The 18,379-nt window shown below is 43.9% G+C and overlaps 1 protein-coding gene and 1 long non-coding RNA gene across 7 annotated transcripts in view; one reads left to right on the plus strand and one right to left on the minus strand.

The window, feature by feature from the left end:
- ADAMTS17 (ADAM metallopeptidase with thrombospondin type 1 motif 17) overlaps positions 1-18,379 on the plus strand; it is a 366,725-nt gene that overhangs the window by 61,662 nt on the left and 286,684 nt on the right. For all 6 annotated transcript variants that reach the window (XM_021940906.2, XM_021940905.2, XM_021940907.2 and 3 more), the window contains one exon: positions 47-219. In XM_021940906.2, the coding sequence (XP_021796598.2) occupies positions 47-219 (173 nt within the window). The remainder of the gene's footprint in view (positions 1-46; positions 220-18,379) is intronic.
- Positions 11,053-13,392, minus strand: LOC116275753. Its single transcript, XR_004184981.1, has 2 exons — positions 13,352-13,392; positions 11,053-11,537 (listed from the first exon to the last, which is right to left on the minus strand). It is a non-coding gene; the product is annotated as an uncharacterized LOC116275753 (long non-coding RNA).

Raw genomic sequence — 18,379 nt, forward strand, 5'->3', positions numbered from 1 at the left:
AAGTCGGTAAGCCAAGGACTGCACAAATGTCTCCATCATTTTCTAGAAAAGAAGAAGCCGAGGCGGGGCAGGCCTTCGCGGGACTGGCGGGAGCGGAGGAACGCCATCCAGCTCACCAGCGAGCACACGGTGGAGACCCTGGTGGTGGCCGACGCCGACATGGTGCAGTACCACGGGGCCGAGGCCGCCCAGAGGTTCATCCTGACCGTCATGAACATGGTGAGTCCGGAGCTGGGGTCCTGACGTGGGGGGCTCTGTTTTCTCCTTGATGAGAGATCTGGAAGCGGGTGCTGTGTCCTCATCTCCTCAAGTGAGGAAGACACTGGGTTAGGGGATAGGGGAACATAGCCTGGTGATTCCAGGCATCGAGGAGGGCAAGTAACTGGGGGACATCCCAATGGGAGAGCGCCTGCCCTCGACTCCACACTGGTGTGGTGTGAAGTGCCCAGATCTGCTCAGTGACGGGGCCACTTGTTACCAGAAGGCTTCCCAAAAGCTTTGCGATGCATCAGACCCAGTGCAAGGGGCATTCGAGGTCATGTGAATCCCAGACCCTGCTCCAAGGAGTCCATAGTCTAGCAGGAGGAACAAATTCTGACTTCTATGGAAAACAGAGCTTACTGTTTGGTGAGAAGTGGGGAGAGAGGTCGCCTAGTTGAGGGAACCAAGGAAGGAGTCAGGATGCCCACATCTGTCTACATCTGATTTGTCAAATAGGGATGGAGGGAAACCTTTAGATGGGGATGGGTGGGTGGTGAGGCCGCACTCCTCAAATGTTAGACCCTGAAGAACTTTCAAGGGCATCCTAGCTTTACCCATCCATTCATTTTCCCAGGCGTTTTTAAGGACTAAGTCATTTGACATGGCGGGAGCGGGGAGCCATAAGGGTGTGGGAGATGTGGATAGGGCTGGGTGAGGGAGGGAGGGCCAGGCATCTTGAGGAGCAGGGGCTCTACCCTGAGAAGTGGGACCACTGAAGGGAAGGGGAGCAATGTGCTGAGGTTGATGTTAGGAAGAACAGCCCAGCAGCTGTGTGCAGGGTGAATTGGAATGGGAAGCAGTGTCGTGGAGCATTGGGGCTGGAGCAAGTGTGGGAGAGGTTGGAGTGGGAATGGAGGAGGGGCTGGCGTAAGAGGAAGGAGCTGCAGGAATTGGTGACTGGCAGGATGTGGGGGTTAGAGAGGCAGGAAGAGGAGGCAAGAGAAATCCAGGCTTCTACACCCAGGCTTCAAGCTGGGCCTCTGGGTTGGCGGTGGAGCCATTGGCTGAGAAAAGGAGGAGGAATGAGTTTGGGGCCACAGCAAAGAGTTTCCATTCTGGACAAACTGAATTCAAGGTGGAAATCAGGACAGAGGTCTTGGTGGGAAAGAGGGACCCGGGCTTTTCAGCCTACAGCTGACAGCTGAAGTAGGAGAGTGAGCAGCATTGCCTGGCTGAAATGTATCAGTGAGTAGAGAAGCTGTCCAAAGACAGCCCATGGAGCACCAGCCCTGGGGGGATGGGGCAGCGACCTGGGAGGAGGTTGTCCTGAAGAAGGGGTGACAGGTGCAGGAGGAGACTGGTTAACAATGCCAGATGGAATGGCATTAGGGAGTGTTGTTGTTAGATGCTTAATGAGAACAAACTGAAAAGTGAATGGGAAGTGAGAAGTAGAAACAGCTACAACTCAGCTGTAGAAACAGCCAAGTTGCTGATCTTGGCTACAGTAGAGGAGAGGGAAGCCTAGTCAGGTGGAATCTGGGTTAAGGGGAACTTTGTAGAGGGAAAGGGATATGAAGGTTCCGAGTGTGAGGTTTAGCCTCAGGCCTGGGCTAGACTCCTGCCCAGCCACTTATAAGAGAAAAGAACCTCTCTCAGCTTGCTTCTTATCAGGAGGTCAGGGATTTAGCTCTGGCCACAGTGAGTACGTGGTGCCTGGCCACAAATGGTCAGGCTGCTTATGGAAGGGAGTGACGCGAGAGGACAGGGCAAGGTTAAACGACATGGGTGCAGTGGGGAATGACCCAGGGCCTGAGTTTTCAGTGGGGACACAGCAGCCGTGGGTTGTGTTGCGGGATAGGGAGATGACATGCCTATCCCTGGAATCTGCAGGGCCTTTGGGCCAGCTGCAGCCAAGGTCTTGAGGTCTAGGGAAGGTGCAGAGCCTGGGCTGCCCAGGCCATAGGCACCCTTGTTTGCTTGGTGTGATGAGCTCTGGAGCTCAGGGGTAAGTGCTGGGGAGGAAGTTGGCTCTGACATGAAGCGTAAGGGAGGAGCTCAGAGTGCTGGGAGGATAGCGGAGGGTGGTGGTCCTCATGGCTGGACAGGGTCTGCAGGCGGCTCTTTGCCCATGTGTGGATGTTATGTTGCTGAGAGGGACGTCTGGGGTTTTAGAGGTGGATTGGGGCAGGGCTGTGAATGGGAAAGAACACAAAAGCTGGATGAACCCTCCAATGCACCATTGCCGCTGGGATCTCAGCTCTGGTAGTTGTGTAGCTGGGGCTGTGGTGTCTGGGAGGCCTGGTGGCATGTGGTGGCCTGGACAAAGGATACCAGGATACCATGTGGTGGCCTGGACAAAGGATTCTCCACTTGTGGGGATGGGATCCCACAGCTTGTTGCCCAGAGACTGAAGGAGGCCCCGTAGTGGGGAGACTCAGGGACATTGCCAGAGTCACACGGGAAGTCACTGGCAGAGCTATGACGACCATGTCAAGCCTTTCTTTCCCCTAACCAGCCACACAGGGAAATCAATGTTGAGGACCCCAATTCTGGGCCCAGTAGGTGTGGGGACCCCCACGACAATCCTGCTTGTCAGGAGGACAAATCTCTGGTACTTTGTCCTCCGTTTTGTTGAAGACTTTCCAGGACTGCTTTTGGGACGTGTCTCTATCTGTAGGAAATTCCCTCTGTCTCCTCCATGCCCGTCACCCCTGCTGTGCTCTGGAGGGAGGCTGCTTTGGCAGCACTCAGAGAGTAGAGGCCTCATATTGAGCCACTGAACCCACACGTTTCCTCACATGCCAGGCTCTTCTGCAAGGCACACTTGCCAAGGAGGCCCCCGGGACCCTGGGCCAGGGATCTGCTTTCCGACGTGGCCTCGGTGGGCATGTGAGGGTGCCATGCTGCTCCCACCCCTCCTTCAAAGTCATCAACTCTGGAAGTTCCATTAATTAAAAAAAAATTTTTGGCAAATTTCTTTTTCTATTTTTTTATTGTGGTAAAATGTATATGTAATACAGAATTCACCATCTGAACCATTTTTATGTGTACCAGCTCAGTGGCCTAAAGCATATTCACCTTGTTGTGTGACCACCACCACCATCCACCTCCAGGACTTTTTCACTATCCCCAAAACGGAAACTTCCTACCCATTAAACACTATCTCCCCAAGCCCCTGCCAACCTCCATTCTACTTTCTGTCTGTATGAATCTAATGACTCTAGATACCTCATATAAGTGGAATCATGCAGTATTTATCCTCTTGTGAACAAATGGCTTATTTCACTCAGCATAATGTCCACAAAGTTCATCCACGTTGTGGCGCGTGTCAGGATGGCTTTCGTTTTTGAGGATGAGTAGTATCCCATTGCACGTACGTGCACCACATTTTTCTTATTCATTCATCCATCAGTGTGTGCCTGGGTTGTTTCCGCCTTTTGCTATTGTGAATAATGCTGCTATGAACATGGGTGTGCAAATCTCTGTTCAAGTCCCTGCCTTCAATTCTTTCGGGCATACACCTGGAAATGGAATTGCTTAGGTTAACTTTTGATGTTGCTCAGCTGTGAGAAATAGTTCCGTGTTAACTTTTGATGGTGCTCATTTCTGAGAAATAGTTCCATGTTCCTCATGTGCACAAACCCAGGTCTCCCCGGTGGCCGGTTAATGATGGGCTGCATTGCTCCAGTCTGCCCGGAGCATGCCTGAGATGAGGGCTGGAGAGGCTTGGCTCTGTACCAGATGCTTTCATCTGCAGATTATTTTTTCTTTCTCTTTTTAAAAATTATCCAGGGCACAAGTGCAAGGAATAAACATTCATTACAACAGCTAAGGTAGTAATAAGGCAGAACTTCTACTTTGATATTTGCTTTCATAATTTATCATCCAGGCAGGGGTGGTTGTTTGATCCCAGGCAGGGAGTGGGAAGGGAATGGGGTTGGTACATGGAGACAGGCCTTCCCACCCGCACCCCTCATGGGCCGTAAAGACTGAAGGGCTCTGTTTCTTGCCTTTGATTGAACACCCTTCACCCCTCTTCAGGGGCTTGTACTAAGACGCTAGAGGCTCAAGAGCCAGGGGCTGAGGGCAGACCTGGGGCCAACATGTGAAGTTTGGATTGAGATGTTTCCTGAGGAGGCCTGCCTAATAAAGGTGATCCCGCTGTGAGAAGGGCTGAGTGTGATGACTCTGAGCCCTTCTGTCATCTATACTTGGGGTTTCCGGGCCCTTTTGATCCAAGCCAGAAGGCAAATGGAAGCAGAGTCATCAGCCCCCCAGCCCAAGTGGGCTCACACCGCAGCAGCCCTTTCTTGCCGCTCTAGCCCTGGACCACCATTCAGTAAATTGAAAAACAAGTTCCGTTTAGACGTGACACCTTGTTTAAACAAGACCACCTCCACCAGCACCTCCCTTTCTCAATTCTTCAAATCCTGGTTTAGGAAATCCAAAGAACTCTCCTGCCTGTGGCTGTTTTAGAAAAGGGCTTTCTGTTAGCAAGTGAGACAACCTTTAAGCTGGGAGGAAGGGAAAGGATTGTGGCTGGGCCAGAAGGCCTGTCATTAGACAAGCCCCCTGGAACAGAGAGCAGAACGTGATGCCATCGAGCCCATCTGCTTCCCTCCAGAGCATGTTTTCTGTGGGGCTGTGGGATGGGAGTGGCCCTGTCTCCTTAACCCCTCCAGATTTGGAAGGAAACCTGCTAGAGTTGGTTGCCACCTTCATTCCAACACATTTCTTTCCGAGTTGTGGGAAATAGCATGATTCGTGCTGATGGCTGGGCACCCACTCCCTCCCACCCTCCCACTTAGGTCTCTATGGTCGGAGGCCTGGCTCTCCCATGTATGCTGACCTGACTGCCAAGGCAGACCCCAGACAGGACCCTGTCCCCAAGGCAGACTGGGGGCTAACAGTGCCTCAGAGAGCTGATAACGTGGCCAAAGCTGGGAGAATTTGGCATCAGGTGTTGGCTCCAGGTTTTCACAGCATCTCACGGTTTTGATGTATTTGATTAGCATCAACCACTGGCCCCAAGGGAAGATGTGATTGCTTATGATGCACCAGCTGTCCCAGACAGCAGATAAGTGCCTCCATGTTACTGCCTTGTCATACTTGGTGGATTTTGTCATTCCCATTTTACAGAGAAGGAAATGGAGGCTTGGGACGTGACACAACCAGGATGCAGAGCCTGTGAGTACACAGTAGGGCAGGGACTCCAGCCCAGGACTGAGGAACCCCATGTTACCTTGTTGAAGGTGACAAGTATGTCTGGAACCCATCGTTTCTTTCCATCTCCACCCTGGACTGACTGCCATTATTTTTGGCCTTGACAGCTGCTGGAGCTTCCTTGCCAGGCTCCTCACTTCCATTTTTTTCCGCCTTGAATCCTTGCTACAGAATAATCAGCAAAGTCCTCTTCTGACAGAATTGGAACTTTGTCACTAGGCAGCATTGAGCCCCTCTGTGGCTTCTCCCTGCCTTGGATGGGGAAGGCCCCCCACTGCCTGCCTTTCATGTAGCCCTTCAGCCTGTGTGGCCAGGGCCCATCTGCTTTGCCATTATTTTTGCCATCTCAACACTGACTTTCACCAGGCAGCCCAAACTTGACTTACTGTCTTTCTCAGGAATGCTCTGCTTATGTGTCTTGCAGAATGAGTTCCTCTGCCTTTTAGGACTCTGTGCAAATGTCCCCTCAGAGGGACCCTTTTTGCTGATCCCTCTGATGAGGCCCACCCTCTTTTCCTCATCATAAAAGTCTGCTCTTTACTGGGTAGTCCTTATCTGAATTTACAATTCCATATTTATTTGCTTTAAAAAAAAAACCATTCTGCTGCAGAGGTTTTTAATGCCATTGAAGTTAAGCTGGTGTAAAGTCAGATTAGAGTGTTATAACTTTAATCCTGATTAAATATAATCTCCATAGTAACCCCAAAGAAAATAAGTAGAGAATATACACAAAAGAAAATGAAAAGGGAATTAAGTTTCACTACGTGTGTGTATGTGTATATATATACACACATATATATACATATATACATATACACACACATATATATGTATAAAAGAAAGAAAATCAAATCAGCTAAACACAAAAGAAGTCAGTAATGCAGGAAATGAGGAACCAAAGCTATTATAAGCCATATAGGAAACAAATAACAAAATGCAGAAGTAAGTCCCTCCTTATAAGTAATTACTTGAAATGTAAATTAATTAAACTTCAATCAAAGACAGAAATTGATGGCAGAATGAATTTTTTAAAAATGTAGATCCAACTATATGTGGTCTACAAGAGACTTACTTTAGATGAGACACAAGAGGTTGAAAGTGAAAGGATAGAAAAAGAAATTCCATGCTAATTGTAACCAAAAGAGGGCAGGAGTAGCTATACTAACATCAGACAAAAGACACTTTAAATCAAAAAGCTTACAAGAGACAAAGGGGATGTTATGTATTAATGAAAGGTCCAATATAGCAAGAAGATAGAACAGTTATAAATATTTACACATCTGATAATAGATCATCAAAATATGTGAAATGAAATGGATAGAATTGAGAGAAATACCCAGTTATACAATAATAGTTGGAGATTTCAATCCCCACTCTCATTAGTAGATAGAACAACCAGACAGAAGAAAAGGAAAGAGAAGACTTAACACAATAAATCAACTGGACTAGCAGACATACACAGAACACTCTACCCAACAACAATAGAAGACTTCTTTTCCCTCAAGGGAACATGGGATGTTCTGCAGGATAGACCATGTGGTAGGTCACAAATTAAGTCTCAACAGATTGAAAAGATTGATATTATACAAAGTACCATCACTGACAACAATGGGGTGAAGTTAGAAATCAGTAACAGAAGGAAAACTGGAAAATTCACAGATTTGTAGAAATCAAACCACATACTACTAAATAACCAAAGAGTCAAATAAGAAATCACAGGCGACATTAGAAAATACTTAGAGATAAATGAAAACGAAAACACATGTCAAAACTTATGGGACAAGGACAAAGCACTGCTTACGGGGAAATGTATAGCATGTATAGCGGTAAACGCTTACATTTAAAAAGAAGAAAAATCTCAATCTAACTTTACAACTTAAGGAACTAGAAGAAGAACAAGCTATTTTGTTCCTTCTGCTAGCTTTGAATTTAGCTTTGGATTTAGCTATGGATTAAAGCAGAGAGAAAAGGACAGAAAAACAATACAGCCAATGAAACCAAGAGTTAGTTCTTTGAAAAGATTAAGAAAATTGACAAACCTTAGCTAGATCGACTGATAAAAAAAGCCTCAAATTACTAATAACAGAAATGAAAACAAGGACATTACTACCCATTCTACAGAAATAATAAGGATTATAAGAGAGTACTATGGACCATTGCATGTTAACAAATGGGTAACCTAGATGAAGTGGACAAATTCCTAGACACACAAAATCTACCAACACTTAATCACAAAGAAATAGGAAATTTGAAGAGTCATAATTAGTAAGGTAATTGAATCAGTAATCAAAAACCTCCTAATAAAGAATAACCCTGGACTTTATGACTTCACTGGTAAACCATACCAAACATTTAAAAAAGAGCTAACACTAGTCCTCCTGAAATTCTTCCAAAAAAGCTGAAGAGGAGAGAACGCTTCCTAACTCATTCTGTGAGACTGGCATTCCCTGATAACAAAGCCAAAGAAAAGAAACAAAACTACAGCCCCTTATAAATAAGAAAACAATAGTCCATATATTCATTGATGTAAAAGTCTTGAATAAAATACTAGGAAACAAAATTCAATAGCATATTAAAATGATTATATATCATTATCAAGTGGGATTTATTCCTGGAATGCAAGGATGGCTCAACATAGGCAAACCAATAAAAAAAGTGATATATTCCATTAACAAAATGAAGAATGATCATCCCAATTTATACAGGAAAATAATTTGACAAAATTCAGCAGCCTTTTATAATAAAAGCACTCAATAGACTAGGAATAGAAGGAAACTACCTCAACATTATAAAGGTCATATATAATATATTCACAGCTAATATTACACTCAGTGGTGAAAGACTGAAAACTTTTTCTCTAAAATCTGGAACAAGGCAAGAGTACCTCCTTTTGCTACTTCTATTCAACATAATACTGGAAGTTCTAGCTAGAGCAGTTAGACAAGAAAAAGAAATTAAAGGCATCCAAATAAGAAAAGAAGTAGTAAAATGATCTCTGTTCACAGATGATATATTTATTATATATAGAAAACCCTAAATCTTACACATATACACAGAGAGAGACAGAGAGAATGCTAATAAATTCTCTGCAAAGTAGCCATGTACTAAACCAACTACAAAAATCAGCTGCATTTCTATATGCTAACAATAATCTGAAAAGGAAATTAAGAAAACAGTTCTGTCTTCAGTAGCATCAAAAAGAGTAAAATACTTAGGATTTAACCATATAAGGGAAAGAGTTGTACTTGGAAAGCTGTAAAACATCAATGAAGGAAATTAAAGAAGACATAAATGGAAAGCCATCATGTTCATGGAGTGGAAGACTTATTGTTAAGATATCAATGCTATCCAAAGCAGTTTACAGATTCAGTGCCATTTCTATCAAGATCCCAATGACTTTTTTGCAGAGATAGAGAAATCCATTCTGAAATTCATATGAAATCTCAAAGGACATTGAATAACCAAAACCATCTTCAAGAAAAGAACAAAGTAAGACTCACATCCTCATTTCAGAATTTACTCAAAAGCTATAATAATCAAAACACTTTACTGACATAAAGACAAACCCAAAGACCAGTAAAATGAAGTAGAGCTCAGCAATTAACGCTTATGTAGATGGTCAAATAATTTTTGATAAGGATGCCAAGACCTTCAATATAGAAGTGACAGTCTTTTCAAGATTTGGTGCTGGGAAAACTGGATATCTATATGCAAAAGAACAAAGTTAGATCCTTATCAAACATACACAAAAATTAACTCAAAATGGATTAAAGTCCTAAACAGAAGAGGTAAAACTCTTAGAAGAAAAAATGGGAAAGGTTTTGTGAGATTTGATTTGGCAGTGATTTCTTGGATACAACACCAAAAGCACAGGCAGCAAAAGGAAAAATAGACAAATTGGAATTCATCAAAATTAAAAACTCTTGTGCTTCAAAGGGTACTAGTCACAGAGTAAAATGGCAACCCACAGAATAGGAGGAAATATTTGCAGATCAAATATTTTATAATATCCAGCATATACAGAAAGCTTCTAAAACCCAGGAAGGAAAAAAAAAAGCAATTTAATTTAAAAAATGGCAAAGGACTTGAGTAGACATTTTTACAAAGAAGATGTACAAATGACCAGTAAGTACATGAAAAGATACTTAGCATCAATCATTAGGGAAATGGAAATTAAAGCTACAATAAAGTACCACTTCACATCCATTCCCATGGCTATGATAAAACAAAACAAAAACAATAACATAAAACAGCAAAACAAAGCAGAAGAGCAAAGTGTTGACAACGATGTGGAAAAATGGGAAATTTTGTACATGATTAGTGGAAATATATAGAAAACGGTACGATTCCTCAACAAAACAGAATTACCATATGATCCGGCAATTTCACTTTTGAGTAAACACTCAAAAATGTTTACTCCAAAGCAGGGACAAGAACAGATATTTATACACCAATGTGCATGGCAGCATTATTCACCATAACTATATGGTGGAAGCAACCCAAAGTGTCCACAGGTGGATGAGTAGGTAAATAAATATAGTATATAGTATATAGGTATAATGGAATATTATTCAGCCTTAAAAAGGAAAACAATTCTGACACATACTATAACATGGATGAGCCTTGAAGACATTATGCTACATGAAATAAGCCAGTCACAAAAGAAAAAATACTATGATTCCACTTACGTAGAGTAGTGAATTCACAGAGACAGAAAGTAGAATAGTGCTTGCCAGATGGCTGAGGGGGAGGAGAGAATGGAGAGTTGTCTAATGGGTACAGAGTTTCAGCTTTATAAGGTGAAGAAAGTTTTGGGGATGGGTAGTAGTGATGGTGTATAACAATGGGAATATATTTAATGCCACTTAAGTGCAAGCTTAAAAATATTTAAAATGGTAAAATTTTATGTTATGCATATTTTACCACAATTTTTAAAAACATCCTACAAATCGCCTCCCTTAGCAGTATCTGTAAGCTCATCAAGGTGGGACTATGTCTATACCATCAACATTTACTCAGTGCCTGGTACTTATGAAGGAGATGATCCAGAAATATTTGTATAGTCAGTGAATGCATAAATGAATGACTGATGCCGTATACCAACATCCTTTGCAAAGGATTCAGTGCTGACGTCACAGAAACAAACACTGGCTTTACTTTTTTAATTCCTTGGCAAATTCGCTTCTGGAAAGCCTTTTGTATTCCAAGCACATCCCACGGATATGGTGTATTAAACTCTGTTTGAAAGTGTTTATGCATAAATGTAATAATACGTTTACCCTTCCTACACAGCCCCTGAGGTAGGCTACTGAACTATGCGCCATCTCCTCTAGGTCTTGTCTTTTACCAAGGGTGGTATAAGATGGAGAAGATAGAACATGCATGGTTGAAAAGAAAACCAGCACCAAGAAAGAATACCTGGCAGCTACCAATGGCTTCTTATCCACAACTATTGAAGAAATAGCTCCAGAGTCACAGAAGAAGAAATGGCTGGAGTCAGAGCAGATCCACCTTGGCCATTTTTAAGGGCTTATGAAGCGTGGAAGAGGTACCAAAGAAAACTGGCATCATGCAAAGTGGTCTCATTTTTGAACAAGGAAGAAAGGAGTCTTGTAAACCCTAGAGCAATGCATTTGGCCCTTCTTGTATTGGTTGGGGATTTTGATTACAAGCAACAGGAGCTGGATCTGGGCTGGCTGAAGTAGAAAAGGAATCCCAGTTTTGGAGGTATAGAGGGAGGCATCCAGCATCCAAATGAGGACTGAGTCTCCAAGCTCAGAGTTTGGGGAAAGTCTGGAGGGAACTTGGGAAGCCAGGCAGCAGGAGAGATTGAGTGAGGGCTGGTCATGCAGGCTTGACCTCTCAGGCTGGATTCCTGCTGCTGCTTCTCTGTCCCGAGAACATTTCCTGACTGCCTGCTGTCCCTCCTCCAGGATTCAGAGCCCTGAAGGGAATCCAGGGAACAGGACTGCTCTGGGGCTGCTAGGGCTGGCAGAGTGAGTCTCCATCCACTGAGGTTTCAATGGTGGGAAGAGGGTCCCTGCCATTCTCTAGAGCTCACCTCCTGGGAACAGTTTAACTCAATGAATACAGCAGTAGTTTCTCTTTGGCTCCTAAAAAGTAAAAATTAAAAATCAGTCAATCAAAATCCCAGCAATGTGTCTAGTTACCACAAAGTCTAGAGTATGAAAGAAGCTTACTCATATAACATATGACCCAACACCTCCACTCCTGGGTACATAAAGAAATGAATGGATAGTTTCTTTAGCTGCACAGAAGCTCTTTAGTTTAATAGATCTCACTTGTCAATTTTTGTTTTTGTTACAATTGCTTTTAGGACTTAGTCATGAATTCTTTACCAAGGCCACTGTCCAGAAGGGTATTTCCTATGTTTTCTTCTAAGGTTGTTATAGTTTGAGGACTCGCATTTAATCTTTAATCCATCTTGAGTTAATTTTTGCATATGACGAAAAATAGGGGTCCAGTTTCATTCTTCTGTATATAACTAGCTAGCTATCCCAGCACCATTTATTGAGTGGGGAGTCTTTTCCCGATTGCTTATTTTTGTTAACTTTGTCAAAGATTAGATGGTTGTAGGTATGTGGCATTATTTCTGGGTTCCTTTTCTGTTCCATTGGTCTGTGTGTCTGTTTTTGTACAAGTGCCATGTTTTTTGGTTACTGTAACCTTCTAGTATAGTTTGAAGTCAGGTAATGTGATGCTTCTGGCTTTATTCTTTTTGCTTAGGATTGCTTTGGCTGTTCTGCTCCTTTTCTGGTTCTATATGAAGTTTAGAATAGTTTTTTCTAATTCTGTGAAAATGATGTTGGTAGTTCAATAAGAATACAACCTACAGGTTGGGAGAAAATATTTGCAAACTATCTGACAAAGGTCTAACATCCAGAATCTATAAGGAATTTGAACAGTGCAAAAGCAACCCCATTAAAAAGTGTGCAAAAAACATGAACTGACACTTCTCAAAAGAAGACATACACATGGCCAACAAACATATGAAAAGATGCTCCACATCACCAATCGTCAGAGCAATGCAAATCAGTACTACAAGATATCATCTCACACCAGTGAGAATGGTCATTATTAAAAAGTCAGAAAAATAACAGATGCTGGCAAGGCACAGAGAAAAATGCTTGTACACTGTTGGTGAGAAGGTAAATTAGTTAAGTCACTGTGCAAAACAGTTTGGAGATTTCTCAGAGAACTCAAGACAGAACTACCATTTGACCCAGCAATCCCATTACTGAGTATATACCCAAAGGCATATAAATCATTCTACCATAAAAACACATGCATGCATATGTTCATTATGGCACTATTCACAATAGCAAAGACATGGAATCAACCTAAATGCCCATCGATGGTAAACTAGATAAAGAAAATGTGGTACAGATACACCATAGAATACTACACAGCCATAAAAAAGAACAAACTCATATCCTTTGCAGCAACGTGGATACAGCTAAAGGCCATTATCCTAAGTGAATTAGTGTGGGATCAGAAAACCAAATGCTGCATATTCTCACTCATAAATGGGAGCTAAACACTGGGTACATGTGGATATAAAGATGGCAACAATAAAATAGAAAAATGGATAAAATGTATTTGATAGCACAACAGGGTGACTATAGTCAATAATTGTACATTTTAAAATAACTAAAAGTGTAAATGGATTGTCTGTAAGACAAAGGATAAATGAGTACTCCATTTACCCTGGTGTGATAATTATGCATTGTATGCCTGTATCAAAATATTTCATGTACCCCATAAATGTGTACACCTACTACATACCCACAAAAGTTAGAAATAAAATTTTTTAAAAGATGGCAACAGACCCTGGGGACTACTAGAGAAGGGAGACAGGGAGCGGGGCAAGGGCTGAGGAACTACCTATGGGTACTATGCTCAGTACCTGGGTAATGGGGTGATTCCCAAACTTCAGCATCACGCAGTGTACTCATGTAACCAACCTGCACACATACCGCTGAATCTAAAATAAATGTCGACATTATAAATAAAGATATATTCATTTAGACCTACCATGAAAATAAAAAAAAGAAATGAAAGCAGAGCCTGGAAGAGATGTCTGTACACCCATGTTCACAGCAGCATTATTCACAATGGCCGAAAGATGGCAACAGCCAAGGTGTTCATTGGCAGATGAGCACATAAACCAAATGTGGAGTGTCCATACAATGGAGTATCATCCAGCCTTAAAAAAGAAGGAAATTCCCACGCATGCCACAACATGGATGAACACTGAGGACATTATGCCAAGTGACATAAGCCAGTCACAAAAACACAAGGGCTAAATGATTCTGCTTACATGAGGTAACTGCAGTATCCAAGTCATAGAATGAGGGTGGGGTTGGGGGGACAGGGAGTTAGTGTTTCTTGAGTATAGAGCTTCAGTGTTGGAGGATGAAAAGCATTCTGGAGGTTAATTGTACAACAACATGAATGTAATTAACACTACAGTTAAGTACATGGTTGTACACTTAAAAATGGTTGAGATGGTAAATTTTGTTATCTTTGTTTCACCAGCAATATAAAAACAATTGACACTTAGTGTGTGCTAAGGACCCTTGTGTCCTCTCCTGGGATAGAGTAGGGACCACTAGAGGTCTCATCCTCACAGAGCTCATGTAGTAGGAATGACAGGCAGCATTCAACATGCACATTAGTGAGAAGGAAAACCAGAGCATGGTGAGTGCTATGCAGAGAACCAGGTGACAGCAGTGACAGAGGTTTCAGGGTCATCTCTCTGAGAGGAGTGAGGTGGTCTTAGAGGGGAAGGTGTTAAGCCAACATAAGCAGCCAGCCAGTGGTGGTCAGGCTGGCATTGGAGAAGCACAGAAATAGCTGGTTGCTTGTGTGTGATGGGGGGGTGGTGGGGGCACAGTGAGAAGCGGACAGGCCGACCTTGCAGGCGGGGACACCAGGGTGTGGAGAGCAGCTTTGTTCCAGGCAGTGGGAAGCTGCTGCATGGGCTTAAGCAGAAGAGTAATGTGCTCTGGTTAGTGTTTTAAAATATGCTTCTGCCTGCCTCTTACTTGGGGGAATGGAGTTCGGCTCCTGGGTCTGTGTCCCTGGCAAACCACTCACCTGTGCAGGTACGTGTGGAGGGTGAAGCCTCCATCGAGCCAGGCGCCCGAGCTGACCCAAGCTGCAGAGCGGTGCTCTGGTCCCACTGTTGCGGGTTTTCCGGATGTGCTGTGGTGCTTCCTGTGTATGTCACGTGATTCTCCTTTGGTTGGGATGGCGGTGACACAGGAGCAGGAATATTTTAAAGAACAAATTGCAGACGGAAACAGGTGGTGCTGATACCAGAAACCGTGGGTGTGGGCAGCCAAATTGGAAAATGGGGCCGCTTGACAGAGCTTTGGTTGTTCTTAGCTTCCTTAACGACCGTGGAATGGAATGAACAACCTGAGCTGTTCCAGGCAAGTTCTGTTTCGAGGGAAAATGACATCAATTTTACTAAATTACCATGTGAAAGAGACAACAAGCCTCTCTCTGGTGACCAGCAAGACTAGCATCGTGCTAGAGCACTCTGGTTCCCACACTCCGGTGGGGGTGGAGGCCCTGGAGCAGGGTGGGGAAGGGGCATTGTTCAACACAGATGGCCTGCCCAACCCCAGGGTCTCTGATTCAGTGGGGGCTGGGGTGGACTCCAGAATGTGCGTTTCCAACAAGTGCCCAGGTAACGTCGGTGCTGCTGCTTTGGGGACCCCACTCAGACACTGTGCTACAGAGCATAGCTTTCTCCTGTTTGGGGGTCTTAATAGCGGTGTATGCAACCTAAGAGTGTCACCCACAAGTCCCTGTCTGGCTCTAGGGAAACCTTGGGTTATACAGGCAGGTGGTGCCCTTGTGAAGCCCAGCCTGGTGTGGTGAGCAGCTCCTCTCCTTGTGCCTCCAACCACGGGTCCTTCTGTGGTCCCTGTCTGCCCCTCCTTACTGTGTCCCCACATTGCCTAGCCAGAGAAGCCGTAGTGTGCTGCTGGCAGCAGGTCCACCCTGCTAGGCCCCTAGGCTGCCAAGGAAATGTGACAAACACAGCCAGGGCTGAACACTTGCTGGGACGCAGCCAGAGCTGGACGCCGGAGACAGAATTTCCAGACGCTTGGTTGTGCTGTTCCCGCCCCAACCAGGTGTCTCCCTAAACATCATGTAGCCCTTGCCTCGAAGACTTCTCCTGAGCATGAGTTTCCATGGGAAAAGAAAAGCAAAGACTTTGTTACATGTCTTTGAGGCTTGTACTTTGTGTTTTGTGGCTGTCATCGGATTTTCTTCTGGCTCGCCTGGCTTGGCACAGGACCTCAAGGGAGATTCCGAATGTGCGCCTTGCCCTGTGCTCTGAGCTTTGTCAGAGCCTGTGGTCAGCACCTGGCAGGTGACAAAGTGCTTGAGCTGTGCTCAGGCTTTGGTACCTGCTCTCTTAGATGTCAGTGCCCTAGTTACATGTCAAGAGGAAATGTCTTCTTACAAGTCTTGCTAAAGAACATTATTTAGAGCATGAAGCTTTATTTTTTTTAATGAGTTAACTTTGTACTTTTAATTGTAGTAAAATGCAGTTAACATGAAATTTACCATCTTAGCCATTTTTAACTATGTGGCTCAGTATTCTTATGTTCACATTGTTGTGCGATCGATCTCTACAGCTTTTTTATCTTGCAAAACTGAAACTCTGTACCCATTAAACACCTTCCCATTTTTGCCTCCCCCGCGGCCCCTGGAGCACGAAACTTTCACATCCCCCTTCCATCTCCCATCTTTTTAGTGGCATTTGTTTTAAGGGAGGTGACTGAGCTTTGGGCTAATGGTGTATGGAGTGCACGTGGCTCTGAACTGTCATCAGCCCGCCAAGGAGAAGATGGGTGATTTTGACAAGGGAGCTTGTTGCTACAGTTTTATTCTTCCTGAAACTTGCACTGTTCCTTGCAGTCTTTCCTTTTGTGGCATATCAGAATATCACTGAGGATTGCTTTCTCATGTTACTTCTTTAAATCTGTAGTTTTCCTTAATGTTTTGGTTTTGACTGGGGTTGACGTGACAGGCAGTGTTTAGATTGTGCTGTGCAATCTCAATGAACACTGTGCAACTTGAATTTTCTCCCTCATAACTTCAGGTTTTCATTCTTCCTAATTTTCATGTTTTGAGCTGAAATTTACCAGTTTAGACCCAATTCTGATGCTGAATATTTTAGGGAAGATTTGAATTACAGCCATTGGATGGTTCTGGAACTATCAAAACAGGAACAAGTTAGGTGCCTCCCCCTTCCTCTCCCAGGCTTGGAGATAGGTAATGAATGCATGACTTCAGAACTGGCTTGTGGATGGTCCAGTATTAAGAAAACGACAGCTAGTTCTTGAGGAAAGGAGATTTTGAAAATAACAAAAGTGAGAGCAGAACAACTGGATGTGTTCTATTTTTCCTTGTGTGAAGGAATATTACGTCACACAAAGATAGGTTTTTGTTTTTGTTTTTGTTTTTAACTGTAATAATGGTTTTCAAAGAGTAAAATTCAAGCAGTGACACAGCTGATTCCTTTGTCACGGAGATGCTCAAACACTGCGTGCCTGGCTTCTAGCACTTGTGGGCTGGGTTCGGCCGTGTTGAGCGGCTCCGCTTGGCCTGAGTTGACCCTGGCGATGCTGTCTACCGTGCTCGTCGCTTGCTGCTGCTGCTGATGTATTGATAGTGTGAACACAGCACCAGCTAGAGAAAGTTTTAATGTTCCTGCTAGAAAATTCTCCCTCCTGGGTTATGTCTATAGGTAAAAACCAAGTAGAGGGCGAGGTGGCGGGCGCCTGTAGTCCCAGCTACTCGGGAGGCTGAGGCCGGAGAATGGCGTGAACCCGGGAGGCGGAGCTTGCAGTGAGCTGAGATCCGGCCACTGCACTCCAGCCTGGGCAACAGAGCGAGACTCCGCCTCAAAAAAAAAAAAAACAAAAAAAAACAAAAAAAAAAAACCAAGTAGAATATTTAAAAGATTCTCATTCTTGTTCCCTCCACACCTTCCAACCGCCACCACCTTTAGTACGCTATTCACGTACCTCTCGCAATCCTGCTTTCTCCGCGTTACGAAAAAGGAACTCGGCAGAGTCATAATGACCTAGAGCTCGTCAGCTGCAGTGGGCTTTTTCCATCCATGTCAACTTTGACTCCTTCGCCTTATTCCAGGTTTCCCTTCTCTTCCTTTTGAATCGCTTTCCTGTGACTGCTTGATGTTGAGGTCCTTACGATTAAGTTCTGCAACAAGATATGCAAAATTAGGAAAGATAGGTCCTTTTCTGTTACTGCAGTTTATTTCAGTGACAAACTTTGGTTACAATGGGACTTGAGGAAATAAAGAAGGAATGTAGACCTTTTGGCTGGACAGGGCTGAGTTTGAATCAAACCATTGTGACTGGCTGTGGGTCTCACACAGGTGGCTTTACCTCAATGAACTGGTTTCCCTGTTTCCCAGTTGAGAGTGGTGGAGATGCCCGCCTTGGTGGGATGTGGCAAGAGTTAGCAGTAACACAGGCTGGTGTTCAGCAGCAGGCATCTGTCTCCCCCAGCCCCTTCATGAAGGTCCCCTTAAACCCTAGGCATGAAAGCCCAGAATGGAAGTTTTCAGCCTTCTGCCCTTTCTTTTTTTCAAAACCACCTTTCCTATGTGTGTGTGTGTTTTTTTTAACCAACTATTTCCAGCTTAGCTTTATACATATACATAAGCATACTGTATATGTATGTTTGCACACATGTGTATGATTCTAGAGGTTTCTCTTGTCTACATTTTTCTTTTGGCAAATCCATTTTTAAGGATTTTTTTTTCTTTTTTTCAAAACCACCTTTCCTCTGTGTGTGTGTGTGTGTGTGTGTGTGTGTGTGTTTCTGGCTTAAAACAACTGAAATTTATTCTCACAGCTCTGGAGGCCAGAAGTCCAAAATC

This window comes from Papio anubis, chromosome 7, assembly GCF_008728515.1.
Source record: "Papio anubis isolate 15944 chromosome 7, Panubis1.0, whole genome shotgun sequence".
NCBI lineage: Eukaryota > Metazoa > Chordata > Mammalia > Primates > Cercopithecidae > Papio > Papio anubis.